This window comes from Falco cherrug, chromosome 5 (genome assembly GCF_023634085.1).
Source record: "Falco cherrug isolate bFalChe1 chromosome 5, bFalChe1.pri, whole genome shotgun sequence".
Classification (NCBI taxonomy): Eukaryota; Metazoa; Chordata; class Aves; order Falconiformes; family Falconidae; genus Falco; species Falco cherrug.
Genome location: NC_073701.1, coordinates 10,710,886 through 10,726,137, shown reverse-complemented (window position 1 = coordinate 10,726,137; position 15,252 = coordinate 10,710,886). Strand labels below are relative to the sequence as shown.

The window sequence follows — 15,252 nt, the reverse complement described above, 5'->3', positions numbered from 1 at the left end:
GTTACCTTTTCTTCCTAGGGAAGAAATAAGCTCTGGCTGGAGAGCCATGGTGCTTCATCTCTTCAGTGGTAGTGGGGCTAACTATATGGGCAGATGGGTCTGCTACACCTATGTCTTCTCCCTGGTAGAAAACACTAATGCTTGAAGGACCAAGCCACTATTTTTCACCTCAACAAGCATTTCAAAGAAACTATGGGTAAAGATCAATCAACCCCATTTCAGTTACGGCACCACTAGAGGGGGAAAGAGTATGAAACATTTGTATGTCAACACAGTTTCTGTACCCATTACTTTTTATCATCATTTTTTTCGCTGCGCTACTGCCTGTATGGGACTGACTTTCTGCGTTTCCTACCCGTGACCAAGCATTCGTCTCATATTCTTCTGTTGCTGTACCCTGCTCTATGGCACAGATACAGCTTACCAGTGGTGGCAGGGAACAGGGAGTGTCATGTCACTGCCTACCCCCTCCAGACCCTCCACTACGCTGCATTGGCACCGTATAATTTGTCAATACAAGAGACAGGGAACACATCTAAAACTAACGGGTTCAAGACATTAGTCTTTCAAGCCAAAACATGAGGTATAAACTCATTGTGCTTTATGAGAATATCACACCATGAGATATCCAAAAGTTAAGAGTTCTTAGGGGAGAAAGACCGTTAGCCAGAAGTTTGTACCTGTACCTGATGCTGCTACATTAGTTTACATCACACTAGAACTGAAACACGCTCCATTTCAGATCTAGTTGTAAGCCGTAAGCAAAAGTGACTCGGTTTGTTTGAGGTCATTTGGCTTCCACCTGGTGTGAACGCTGCACCCAGAGAACCAGGGCGCAGGTGCTGAGGACACCCAGTTGCTCATGTCCTTGGGTTGCTTACCTAGCAGAAAAGCACAGACTTTCCAGCTTCTAACCTCATGACTGAAGTGCAGGAGTACAAACGCTATTGATCAACCAGGGCAGTGCTGAGCTAAGTGCAGAATTGTATCATGGTTCCCCTTTCCCAGCAGTTCACGCAGGTAAGTACCTGTCTGGAGTTGTATGCACCCCGCAAGGCGCAGCATCTGAAATTGGATGGTATCTATTAACTGCAGTATTTCCCATTCCTTTAGGAAACTGCCTGCACAAAACCTGTTTTATATAACAGTACTTATCTCTTATTCTCAGACTTTCCTCTAGCCTCCTCACACCCAACTCTGAATGGACAGAAGACAGCAAAATCAGCAAGGAACTGTTTTTCAACATACAACAGCAAATACCTCACAGTCCCTCAAAACCAGTCTTCCTTGCACGGCAGCAGGATCAACGGAGCTTTTGAAGCACCAAGCTGTACGGGATCCTTCAGCAGTTCTGTAAGCAGAATTTTATGTTCATTGATTTATGACTAACATCTTTGGGATGAAGAAGAGGCTTTGAAGAGAGTCAGCAGAGCATGGTGCCCTCTTCCTGTGGGTTAGGCAAATCCACACTGGGAAAAGTGACTATGCAAGTAAACTGATACTACAACCTTAAGTAGTTCAGGAGACTTTCTTAGTGTACAGTAGGAACTAATTGCTACCATAAAAGTTTCACCAAGCTTTTCTTAATAATTTACTTCAGCCAAAATCCTTCAGAGCAGTAACAGGAGGGTTGCTATTATTAACCCTAGCATAGGAAAAGGTCTGCAGGCTGATGACTAAATTGGCTATCCCTGTGCAAACCCTGGGCCAGCATGTGCCCAGGTGTTAGTGTAGGCTGGATTGGAAGGTGTTAAGTGTAGTGTGGCTGTGGTCTGCAGGGCAGAGCTGTTGTTAGAGGAGATACCTCCTAGGATATGTTTGTAGTGATATGTTGGTTATTCAAGGACTAGAATAAAATTGTCATGACATGCCAATTCTACCTTCCTATTTTTAATGCTTGGTGTGCTGGCTACTTGTCTTGGAAGCGTCAAGAAGCGATGTGGGACTGAAGATGGTAATTTAAATCACTGATTCTGACTAAAAGTGACACAATGGCTGTGAGAGGAGGGGAGAAAAATCTTGATAGTTCCTTCAGTGGCATTTTGGAAGTTGTAACTTATTTGTGTTCCTCCCTAACAAGGTCTTCTTGTGCCAGAATATCATACAGTGAGGAAAGCAGTGCAAATTTAGGGCCGGAAAATGTCCTTACTAAAATCTTTGGGAATTTTGATTTGTTTTCTATGCACTAGATGCCCACAATAATGGGGATGGCACTTTACTGCTAAGAGTGAGAAAAATGTCAACAGGGAGGGAGAGCGAGATGTCGTTGTATCTCCTTAGCTATTATTCTGTGTAACTCCAGCAACATCAAATGTTGCTATGGTGCTCTCTCGGGTGGCTGGGATGTGGCAGCTGGCTACGGACAGTAATAAACAGGAAAAGCTGTTTGTGACTTTTCATGTTCTCCAACCTCCTTGCTCCCTCTCTTGCCTTTTGTTTGTGCTTCTCATTTCTGTCCGCACTTTCCAGTCAGGGAGGAGAGGATGCTTAAAGCTCGTCTTCTTTAGAGTCAGCTAATGCATTTTGTTGTGCCAGTGACCTGGTGGTGGTGACATCATTACTTCTGTGCTGTATAGCGTAAAACTCTCTGGAAAGGAGAGTAGAAATCTGCAACGGGTTTTTCTTCACTGTGGCAGAGATGGATCCAGGAGGTTTGCATGGACTGCCTGTGAGTACTACATGAAAATGTATCTAACTAGGAAATGAGGAATTGCAATAAGATGCTGTCTCCCAAGCAGTTTTATATTCTGCCAGAACGTAGTGCTGAGTGTAAGTTTATATATGCCTAAAGGGACTATACATACACTTTACACATAAAGTGTGTGATAAGTGTAATGTGCAGAACAGATTATTTGGTGATAATTTTGTGGAAGAATGAAGGATGTGACATGCATATAAAACCAAGATTTATTTAGTGATATGGTGATTGAAACTACTTTGTGGGAAACTAAGTCAAGCAAAGTAGTGAAAAACAAGAATTTGGGAGATGCTGGGGTATATAATAATATGCACATTTATATAATACTTTCAAAAATTCACGTTGTGTTAACAAACAAGAAAATTGCTGTACAGCATGCTTGGTTAACTTTGCATTCAGGACTACCAGTAATGGAAAGGGAGACAAGGAGAGAAAGAAATCTGTAATTGGTACCTGTCAAGATTTTGGTTGTATAGCCACCTATGGGAACCATAAATGTCTGGAATTAAGTTATGGGCTGATTGCTTTGGATCAGGTTGACCCTATTTATTTGCTTGTATCTTGTTCCCCAGTTACTGGAGGGCTGGTGTCACGCTAATGAATGACATTGTAGATAGCTCTGTGAAGGGCTTTCAGCTACAGCATTGAGCTGGAAATGGTGGATGGTAACAGTTTTGGAAAGGTATGGGATATCTTAGTGAATGAGAAGTGAAAGTGAATACCTTACATTTGGTATCGGCGTTCAATATGGGTGATGCAGAACTGCTGTCCAGGGTGGGGTGCGATGGGCAGGGGTTAGTACTGGGTCATCTTCATCCCAGAAAGGTTTGTAGAGCGGAGACGAGGAGGCAGGTGACTGAGTACAACATAGGTGATGTGAATGATATCAGTCATTGATTCCAACTTGCAATGTTACTATCCAATCACATAGTGTTTTCATCAGACGTTAAAATACAGGTCAGCTATCATCATTTAGCCATCCATGGGGCATATCCTCTCTAATACCTGGTATTTTCCAAACGTTTCTGTCCAGCTCTACCCTTCTTGCCCTTTTAGTGCACCAAGGATATTGCTCCTGTTCTAGTTCAGATCAGTTTCTTCCCACACACAGTTTTTTTCCTTCCTTCCTTCCTTCCTTCCTTCCTTCCCCTGTGCAGCTTTGTTCCACAGAACATCCTTTCCCATATCCCGGTCTGCAATGTGATTCTTATTCTCACTGCTCCATCCCATTTCAAAACGTGGGTGTCTTCTCCTATACGGTCTGTGTATGTGCAGGGCAGAGACAGCGTTGGCGCGTGCCCCCTGCCTGCCGGTCAGGTAGGTATCCCACGTGTTGAGATAAGGCTGTTATCTTTAGCCACTATCGTTTGTTTACAGTTGGAAGAGGTCAGGGTGGCAATCTGGCTGGTGCATGTTTGTAGGTCATACCTACCCTGGCTGACCTCCCGTTTTGACTCTGTGCAGCTTTACATCCTTGTGTGGAGGCAGACCCTGCGCCTGCCAGCTTCCTGGGCTTTTTGGCTTTCTTGTCTGTGAGACTCGTGTGTTTCTCTCCCAGATTATAAACAATTACCTGGATGGGACGCAAGGAGGGGCGGCGGACCAGGCGTCCCCGGACGGCACGCTATTCAGGCACAGCAAGAGAAAGGTCGACTACGTGTTAGCCTACCACTACCGAAAACGCCTTGCTCGGCACCTGCCCGGCACGGGCTCACCAGAGCCTACACGCGGATCTGCCCCCTTGGCCCTGGTTTCGAATGGAGGGACTGGGAAGGGCCGTGCTGAGCCACAGCAGCAGGACGGTGGCCAGTGTGCCCTGCCGGGGCCACCAGGGGTGGAGGTGATCGAGCTCAGCCCACTGGACGCCCTGGAGGAGGAGAAGCGGATGCAGCGGGAGGAATATGAACACAACCTGGTGCAAGAGGGGCTGGAGATAGAGAAAGACCCTGAGGTAAGAGGGAGAGACTTGCTTCTCGCACTGGGTGTCCCGATGGGTAACGGCCACCTGGGTGTCGGAGGTGGCTATGTACAGGCCGTAACCGTGGCCGGCTGTGCGGGGTGACTGGGTGCCCAGAGCATGGCTGCCCCCTCTCCTCTGGTGGGGAGGCCAGCAGCCCAGCTGTGGCCATGCGTGAGGGCCGGGCCCGGCCTGCCTTCATTCCTGCCCTGCGTCAATGTTAACTGAGAGGCAAATCACACCTGTGCCATCTTTTACAAATAAGTGCCACTTTACAGCCTCACTGACTCCCCCACGGCTGCTTCTGCAGCTGCACAAGGGTAGGATGTGCCGGAGGTCTGTCTCATGGCCAGCTTGAGGGGCTAATCCTGAAGACAGCTTGTTACTGCTCAACAGTAGTTCAGTACTCAGCATCCATGGGTCAAACCCTGCCACCACTGCAACCCCTAATTAGGGTTCTGCAGAAATATGTTGTACGAGCTACTTTATGCATGCCTAAAATATGGTGTAAAGCCAAGGAGAAGATGGTGGGGGTGTTTCTGTGTTGCTTGGTTCCTACTGCCTGGGAAATATGTGGTTGTTGTTGTTGATTAGGGCACTATTGAGTAGCAATTCCAATTTTCAGTAGAAAACGCATTCATCTAAATGTTCTTATGGCGTGCGATGAACACACTTTTCTTACAAAAAAAATAGTTTTTACATTTTAGTATTGTTAAAATGAAGAAAGGCTCTCTTAAGTAATTTGATGGAATACAAAGCACTGTTGAGGCATTTCATATTTCCTCAGAATAACCTGGTGATTTTCAGTGCGACTCTTAGCTTTCCTCAGCCATACGCAAATGTTGTCATTTCTTCACGCTACCCACAAAATGAACAGCTCCTATGCTGCAACAGGAGAACCTCCCAGCCTTTAATGTATTTATTCTCCCCATATGTGCATGATGTTGGATAGTGTTATGGTAATATCAGCTGGGAGCTGTGGTTAGGTTACTTGACTGCAGGTAGTCGGTCAATTGAGCACGTGTCTTCCAAACCCCATGTTGATGCACTGAGCTCTGTGCTATTCCTCTGGACCTCTTCGAAAGCCACGGATATTTATTTCTGTTGAAGTCAAGTCCCTGCTGTGTTCTAGTTTTAGGTGTTCTATTGGTTTTGACACCAAATTTAAGAAACTTAGGGCTTCTTTTCAGAGGTGCTGAGAACTTACAGCTCATATTGCTTTCAGTGCAACCAGTCAACACTTCCAGAACATGGACCAAATCACAGATTGCATCTGAAAATTTGAGTCTAGCTGACCTGGCATAGTGTATACACATTAAATCATTGGCAGGAATAGAAAGAATTAGAAAAGCCTTTTGGCTCTTAACATTTTCCTTGCTCAGTTTGCTAAGTTGCAGGTGGCTATGGGTTGTATTTCACTGCACAGCCTGACTGAACCATCCTTGCACTGGACAGAAAAAAAGTGATCTCAGATCCTGATTCTTTTATACTAAGCATTGAGGTTAGGTTTCAATACTGCTAACACATGACAATCTTACTGCTATGATTTTAATACAAATTGCATAAACCCCATGAGAACAACTGTTTTTGGAGACCTCTTTCAGTTATGAATTTCATCAGAACCTGAAAAGTCTAGCAGGAGATTTGGATTTGATTTTTTGACTCATTACTTATGCAAAGTCCAGCTGGATTTGAATTCTGGTTCAGACCCCTTCCAAGTGATGATGTGCACCCTTAAATAATATACAAAGTAATAAATGATGTCATAGAGAGCTGGTCAAAGAACAAATTTTTTTGTCACGGTTTTCCTTCTGAAGAGGAAAAGGCTTTTTGTAAATGAACTGGAAATGTTCTGAGGAAATTATTTTGTGACCAGTTCTTTTATAAGAAAAATTAATTGATTTTGAAAATTTTTAAAAAAATGCAATCTCATCACTTCTGTACCTGTATGTGTGTATGTATATGTATTCAATCCTGCTCTCCCAACACACAAGTTGTCTAATCAAGCTTAGCCTAAATGAACTAAGCACAGCATCTTTCACATCGGGATGCTCAGTCTACTAAACTCACAGGGTACTGGAGTTCCTCTAGAAGCTGCTTTTGTAGGCTACAGCTATTTAGAGATCAGGAAGTTCATCTCTAGGAACACAGGAGAGCATTATGACAATTTAAAAATCTTTGTTTCTCCAACTGTCTCTTTGAAGAAGTAGGAATTTCCGTGATGTTAGTTTGTTAACATATGATGTTAATATGGTTGCTATATGCTGAGTAACTAGGGACAAACACCTTTCTAATTTGTATTGTCAATTCTTTGTTTAAAAGAATATAGACAAGAAAATATATGAAGATATATAATGTGTATGTGGAGAGGGAAGTATTACTCTTTTTTGAATATATGGATAATAGGCAAGATTATGGTCTGTCTCCATATCTACCCAGTTATTATTTGTGAATTAGGAATTTTTGACTAGTTTCCAACTTCCTTATAACTTTCTATCAATTGTTATTGCTGTCCTGCAGAGAAACATTGTTCTCAATATAACCCTTTTAGGGTTTTTTGTGGTTTTTTTGGGGGTTTTGTTTTCCTGTTTTTAAACCGAGATATTATTTTGCATATCCAAGAAAACGTGCACAATGAAGGCAATGTGCACGAAGTTGAAGGTTACAACTCTTTCCTCTTTATTGTCAAATTGAGTACCCATAATGATGGGTGGTTGTAATATTTGACAACCTTCTTACTATGCTCCCTGGTAAAGTCATACCTGATCCATAGCATGTATTCACATGTTACACCAAATACTGCCACTGTCAACTTTCAGACGTGATGTTCCATGTGTCAGAGATGACAAATGGCAGATCAAGTTCAAGGAGCACTTTGGCTGGTTACCTTCTTTTCAAATCAAAACATTTGGGTGGTCCAGTGTAGCCTATGCCCATGAAAACAATTGAATTAGCCTAAATTAGGGTTGTGTGGAAGTGATATTTGGTGGAAAGAATAGAACAGAAGCGGAAACTCCCTATTCACATCTGATGACAGCAGCTTAGCAACGCAGAACTACTGGTTTGCATAGTTTGCTATGAGTAAAAATAACGTTTCTATCTGTGACTGGCCTGTTTGACCAGTCTATGAAGTTAGATAAAATATACTCTTGCATGTGTATGTAGAATTAACTACCTTGTGTTTTACAATATCACATAGTGATTAATATAGACCCTACTAATACAGATCCTGTAAACACTTCTGCTAATCTGCATAGTGTTAAGCATTTGCAGGATTTGCTTCCTCTGCTTCAAAGAAACACAGTTAAAAGTGCAGTAAAACTATTTTTCCAAGATGTCCATGCCAGAAACCAGATTCTTTGGCATGTCTTTGTAAACTGTGATGGAATGCCAGCAGGTCACATTTACCCTTGTGAGCTAGCTGTCAGAGCCATGACAATCCTCTTTAAATAAACTCTATTTAACACTAGTGGCACAAGTCAAATTTTGCATAAGATACACAAAGAATCGCTGAGATAGGTCACCTTAAGAGTACCCTCAAATATTCCACCTCAGTTCCCAGGAAGTGTAATAAATACCATACTGTTGTGTTTCACCTAATGTGGAGCAACAGTAGTTCGCTTAAATTTGAGTTGTACTGCTGCTTTAATGACTGCAAATGCAACTTGTACTGTATTCAATTAGTATTATGTATGGCAAAGCATAATAGGAATAGAATAAGATGACGTTGGAGATGCATCTTGGCATTCTGACAAAGTAGGATCATTTTTGAGCACATTGGAAATGAAATGTACTTTGCTAAATAGCATTTAGAAGAGGAAAAATATCTTTTAAGGGGAAGATGATAACAATTTTAAAACCAATTGTAAACTACCCTCCAAGAAACTCATCTAACTTGAATTTTAGAGCTAGCATAATTTTAAGGATGTCTCATTAAACTCTGTTGGCTAACATTAGGCTTTGAGGCAAGGAAGTCCTTAAGGTCCTCAGTGTATCAGCTTGTGCAGTGCTGTTGATAACAACAGTAGTGATGACTGGTTGTGACTGGATTTTTCTGCTTAATATTGCAAGGCATGTTTTTGAATTTTTGCGGGAAAAATCCCACAACAACCAACCAAAACCCCAAATTAAACCCTAATAAATCAAACAAACTTCCCCCTAAAAAAGGCAAACCCAAACAACCTCCACCCCCCAACCAATGAACCAACTGATTAATCAACATCCCCACCTCCCACCACCCGATCCTGAACTAAAGATAAGCTGCAGCTAGATTTTATCTATGGGATTGAATTGCACTGTTTTGTGGCACTAAGGTGCTCCCCGTTTGCCAGTGGAAGAAGAATTTTATCTTCTCTCAGCTGTAAAAGATCAGAGTAGCCAAAATAATATCATGATAAATTATTCAATGCAGAGGGTCTTTTTCTTTTCCTGTTTCTTCCTATCCCTACCTGTAGCTGAGGAGGTTTCTGTTGAGCAGTGCCATCAACATTCTTGCTATATGAGCTGTTTTCTTGGGTCTGCTATATTCCCTAGCATCACATTTATGTCATATGTAGCTTATTTTAATGTTAATACTTTTCATCGTGAAAAAGTGGAATTCCAATGGCCAAGAGTTCAATATATTTGGGTAGACCTTTTTTTTCTTGCCAAAACATTTTTTTTTTTATATAGAATATTTTGACTTTTAGTTAAAAGGTTATGGATATTGCTTAATTTAGTAGTATTTAAGAGCCTGAAAAAGTGATGTCTTTTTCCAAAATCTATCAATATGATTTGTGGATAATTCCAATAGAAGTATCTCATGCCCTTAGCACATATGAGACATCTTGCAGGTACTCAGTGTGAATGTCATAGTTGTCTCAAAATATTCATTCTTCTAAAGTGCAGTGGAAAGCTTATTAGTAGATAACATTAATTTTAAAAGGATAGGGAAATTTAATAGGAGTCCAAGACCTTTATCCATGTTAATGAACATCTCCCGAAGCCAGTGAGAATGCATACCAGAGTAATATAGTATTGGACAGAGACTGGGGTCTTTTGTCCTCTAGGTCTTAGGACTTTGTGTTTCACTCTCTCTTAGTACAGCACTCAGAAGAAGACAATACTTCTTTGGGGGCCTCTTAGTGTAACAATTATATAAATATTTGATGGTTATTTTTCAACTCTAGTTACAGAAGCATTAATTAGCTAAAACATGTACTCCTCCTGTATGTTACTTATATGGGGCTGAAATGTAATACACAGCTCTTATAAAATTAAAGTTGAACAGGCAAGGCGAGGTTTTCAGTGATAGTGAAATGGACGTGATGAAAATATTGGCAAGTTGATTAACTATTTAAGAGGAAATTATGTCTCCATTTTAGAGAGGATTTTGGAGTAACCCCATGGGAGTTAGGTGTGCTTCAGTCAGTATTAAAATAATGATCCTTGATAACAGGTGGCTAGGTAGAATGGCTGTGCTGTCAAAGTTGAAAAGTCAATACTATGATTCCTGTTTTTTAATTAACATCCAGACACTTAATGCTCAGTTATTAGGTACTGTAGTCAAAACAGCTTCCAAGGGTTTTAGAGAAAATTGAAGGAATGTGCAAAACAGGGCCTGTATGTTATCAACAACATTTATGGAGCTCTTCTGTCAGCAATGATAAATCTCATCAACTCTCTGCAGGCTGGGAAACGGAGACATCAATATCTTGAATTTCAAATGCTGGTACATTTGGGGTGTGCGTTCTGGTGATATGTACAATGGAAATTGCACAAGAAGCATCCTATTTTTACATAATGCTGATTCTATCAGACTTGCCAGGCAGAAATGGCAAATAGGCTCCTGAATTTGTGTGTGTCTTTCACTGTGTCCTACCTGCTGAGTTCTGCTGCCTGCTGGAGGAACTACTTCCATTTCTACAAGTTGCTAGGTACATAAGAAACCCACAGGAATGACTTATAAATCTTTTCTAGGGCATAGCAGGGAAAGAACTAGGCCCTTGTAGGATAGGGGATGAAAAGTGGCAAAATCATCTGCTTGGCTTGTTCACAGATAAATCCATGAAAACATTTTTTTAATTATCAATGGTCTTGTTTGCAGCAGAAGTTTTAATCTGCAAATTAAATCCATGGAGACAATTTGAAGAGCAATACAGGAAGCCCTGAGGGATGCTACAGTGCACTGATGACGCTGCAGTAGCCAGAATGCCTGCAGAGGAGACTTGGAGGCTGAAGTGGTGATAATTTCTGTAAACTGCTTAGGCCAGTGCAGCTTAAATAGTAGTTTCACGAAAACAAAGTAGTAAAATATAACATAGTTTGGGGATTTTGGTCCTGTGCTTTGTTGTTTTTCTGACCATTTAAAAGACAGAAATTGTGCTGCTGTTGATTGGGGTGAGGATTCAGCTCCTACAGGTGCTGGGTGAGGACTGCCCCAGCAGCAGAACCTGCTGCCCAATGCATCTGAACCTACTCTTTGGCAGAAGAAGAAATCCTGAATTTCAAAGATTCTTTTGTAGGGGAAATGGGACTTGCTTTGCTTTGCTGTCCCCAAGCAATTGCCTGCTTTGTCTACAGCAGCAAACAGCCCTACAGATCTGTGATACCAAAGGAGTGATCACTTCTGCATTTCTGCTGATTGAGTTGCTGTATGATTTTGTAATTTTTTGGAGGTGTTGCTTCTTAGTCATGACTTCACATCTAGTGCAAAGGAAAGCAGGGAGGACTGCTTGCAACTTCTTTGCGTAAGTAAGAGACATTGAGAATTCCACCTGGGAGTGAATGTAACACTGTAGATAAGTGCTCCCTGTTTTTAATACATTGTTTTTTTACACATATACATTCATTTATGTACTGTTTTATGTTGTTGTTATAAAAGATCTAAGATATGCACCTCTGTTCTTCCCTCATGGTTTTTGTCTTGTACAAAACCAGATTAAATAAAAGGCATTCTCTGTCTGAAAACTCTGTGTCAGAGACAAAGACTGACAAACAAGGAGAAAAATGAGAGACAAATTGATTTTGCTTATATTGATGGAAAGAATAGGGAGGAAATGGGATTTGGTTTTGAGTCATTTTTTTTCTATGGAAGATGAGAGCGGAGCACATCTTCCAGTGAGGAGAGATAGCGTTCTCTTCCAGAGCCAGGGAGAACAAAGCAGAGGTGCCGTGTCTTCTCACTGCAGGGGAAAAGACCAGTTTCAAGTGAAGCAGTGAATGGTTTTTCAGAAAGAGATCTTTCTGGCTTTGCTACTTCTGTTTTGGCCTCTGATGACAGTGGCTATGGAAAAGCCTCCACTGTCAAGAGCTTCTAGATTGCCAGAGTAAGCAGCAGTCCGGTGCTTTTCCCCCCCCTCCCCCCCCCCTCATCTCACAAATCAGAGCAATATCCAGTCCATTTTTACGGAAGTGACAATAAATACTCTTGAATGGCTTAGCTGGGGGCGAGGATAGAGGAGTTAGAAATTAAAACTGGAATGTCAGAGAGAGAGAAAAAAATAATAAAAATACCTGCAAGAAAATGAAAAGGAAAGAAAAATCCATTCACTCACTCAATTAACCAACAGTACAGTGGCACATGTGCGAAGGGAAGACCATAAGGTGGCACTCACCAGCTTCTGCCATCTCAGATTCAGGAATGGATTCCAGCAGAGAGAAGACTGGGGTGTATCCCACCATGGAAATCAGTCTTTGAAGGACAGAATTGTCTTAGGAGAAAAAAACCACTGTTTGTATATGTGCAGAGTGAGGGTTATCCTTTAGCAGATCCAGGGACAGGTAACATAAGTAATGAATCAGGCTTGTGGGATTCTTTTCATATATTTTGGACTCTTTTAAGGTCTCCTTGCTTTACTGGTGACTCTAATGGATGTGTGTTTCATTCTGTCCAAATTTAAGTTATTGAAAGGTCTGTTGCTCATGACATTATGACTAGACAGCCAAGCGTATTTCTCCAGGAAGAAAGCCACTATAGGGAAGGAATTATTCCCTTCCAGATGCTCAACTAGACATCTTGTGGTGTGTACATTTTAAAATGTTGTATTGTATATGAAAGGAAGGCATTTTGGAATGAAAAGTGCATTCATATTCAAGCTGTTCAGCATGGATAATACAAGGCTCTTTTAAAGAAAAAAAAAAAAAAAAGTAATTGTCCCTTAGAAATCAGAATGTCCTTTCCAACACAAATTATTTCTTTAATCCTTTGTAGGCCTAAGTTCTAAGAAGGGGCTGAGCTCCAACAACCCAGTAGTAGTTTGTGTGGATGAGCACAGCTTTAGTGGGGGAAAGCTGTCGTAGAGGGAAAGATTAGTTACCTGTTCTGTTTTTACTGCAAGATGACAAGAATCTAAAGATTTATGTATGTATATATAGATGGAGGGAGAAGTGATGAGTGTGTTTCATTGCTGTGTGCGCTGGATGTGTATGGGAACTGACAAGGACTACAGGTCTGGCTTATATTTGGACTTTGCTGATGGTGGCTAGGGTCATCTACAGCTTCTGTAGCTTGGGGATGCTCTATTATTTTCCAGCCCTCAAAAGATCTGTTCTGGCCACTGGAACCTGCAGAAATACACCTCTTCTCCAGTGAACTCTGGTCCAGTTTTCTGGTCCCTTTCAAGTATGGCACAAGGTTACTGTGCAAACACCATGGTACCTGAGATCTCCACCTATTTGTATCACCAGAAATAGCATTATGGAACCAAATACTGTCTCACTTAACTTTTTCAGTGAAAAGGAGTGAGGGTTGGCCTGCATGATCCAATTTTAATGAATGGATTTGTAGAGCAACGGTGACATTCAAGGGGAAACAGGAGAAATCTGAAGCCGCACTGTTTTTTGAAGACCCTGACGTATTTTGCTTCAATGTAAAAGTGAACATGTTTGATGGTACTTGAGTGGCAGCTTCTGAATACTGTTATAATTTCAAAAATATTGTGCATCTAGTTTCTCTTAGCAGTGGGAACTGTTGGATGCATAGCACCTAGGAATATGGCAGCACTTCATGTTGCTAAAAATAATTTGAAGAAGCTGCCTTTTCAATCTGGTAAGAGATGTGTTTATGTTTTCCATTTTTAAGAACAAATAGAAAAAATTCAATATGCTGCCATAATTTGTAGCCACCATGATGGCATCTGCATTGCTGCAATATTGTGATTGTTATGTTACATATGCTGAGGAAACTGCTCACAGAAGTTCCTCTCTCCTTTCCACAATAACCTGGCAGGTCTATTTAGATGAAGGCAGGGCTCTTCTGGTTCTGCAAGCACCAAGGTAATTTCTGTCTCTCCAGTGGTGTCTGGGCTACGTACTGTAGCAAACCATCCCTCAAAGGGGCTTGGCTTGGTAAGCATTTAGCATACCACAGATTGGGACTTCTGTAGGAGAAAAGACCTTCAGCTACAGCTTAGTCAAACTGGGATTGGTTCATTTTATAAAATGTGGTTCTTCTAATGCCTGCATCTTGGAAAAAGGAAACTGTGGTACATAAGCCATATTGAAGGTTGTAATCAGATTGTTTTCAGCTAGAATTATCTTTGCCAGTTCATTGTAAGGTCTTTTAAGTCATAGGACAAGTCAAATAATTCAAAACTGCATCACGTCCTATTGTTCCAGATCAGCAATTACTTTGGCCTGAATACAGCAACAAGGAAAAAAAAAATAGCAGGGTGGCATCAGGCTGCACAATTCCCATGAAAGTTAATGGGAGCTTGGTGATGAAATCCTCATGCACAGCATGGAAAATATACCCTTTGGAGTGAATTCTTTCCTTGATACACAGGACTAATAACTGTCTTCACACTAGTTAAGTCTCCCTTATGTGTACAGATATGTGCTGATGGTGATAGACCAATGAAAAAAACCTGTAAGAGCTAGATACTGATTTCTGTGTGCTTATTCTAGGTTATCATTAATGTAACAATGATTTCATCACCTGAAACAAAACAATTGGACAAAATTATTTATTTTGAACAGCTGTATGGGTTTTTATTTGTTGCTTTTGTGGGGCTTTTTTTTTTTTTTTTTTTTGTCTATGGAGATGGCAGATATGTTTGCTTTAGCTCCATACTCAAGCTCTGTCATCTAGGAATTAATTCATCAGTTCACTGGTCACTTTTCCCTTCAATTCCTTGATCTCTGCATTCATTTTAGAGTCTTACTGAATTCACTGAAAGGTTTGAGACCTATATATTATACTTTAAAGGAAATTTTTCAGGTGGAGTTAGGTAGATGACCTTGGAATTTCATAAGATGTCTAGTGGTAAACCAAATGAACCATGTGTATTTGAAAGAGGATTAGCATCCAGTAGTTAGGGGGAAAAAAAAATGAAGCCATGTAGACGATACTCCTTCTCATCTTTGGAAACAGCAACCTTTCAAGGGGGAACACAAAGACGCTACTTAAAGTGCACCCCTGAAAATGTAGAGGTGGCCATTACTTTTTGTAGGTCAATGCCAACATTAAGTACACTAGAAGAATACCAATGACTTTCTCTGCCAGAAGAGCACAGTGCATTTCCCTTGGTCATGGCATCACTTTACCAACTGGGAGATGGGGAATTTGTCTGCAGGCTCTGTCTACATGTTCACCAAACTCAGTCATGGTTTACTCAGA

At 41.2% G+C, this 15,252-nt stretch overlaps 1 protein-coding gene across 2 annotated transcripts in view; it reads left to right on the top strand.

Annotated features, from left to right (window-relative positions):
- ANO2 (anoctamin 2) overlaps window positions 1-15,252 on the top strand; it is a 192,098-nt gene that overhangs the window by 5,940 nt on the left and 170,906 nt on the right. Inside the window, exons 2-3 of one of the 2 annotated variants that reach the window (XM_027815075.2) lie at window positions 1,169-1,353; window positions 4,257-4,649. In XM_027815075.2, the coding sequence (XP_027670876.2) occupies window positions 1,169-1,353; window positions 4,257-4,649 (578 nt within the window). Of the gene's footprint in view, window positions 1-1,168; window positions 1,354-2,420; window positions 2,669-4,256; window positions 4,650-15,252 lie in introns of those variants that run through there. The other variant, XM_027815076.2, reaches the window with a different exon arrangement.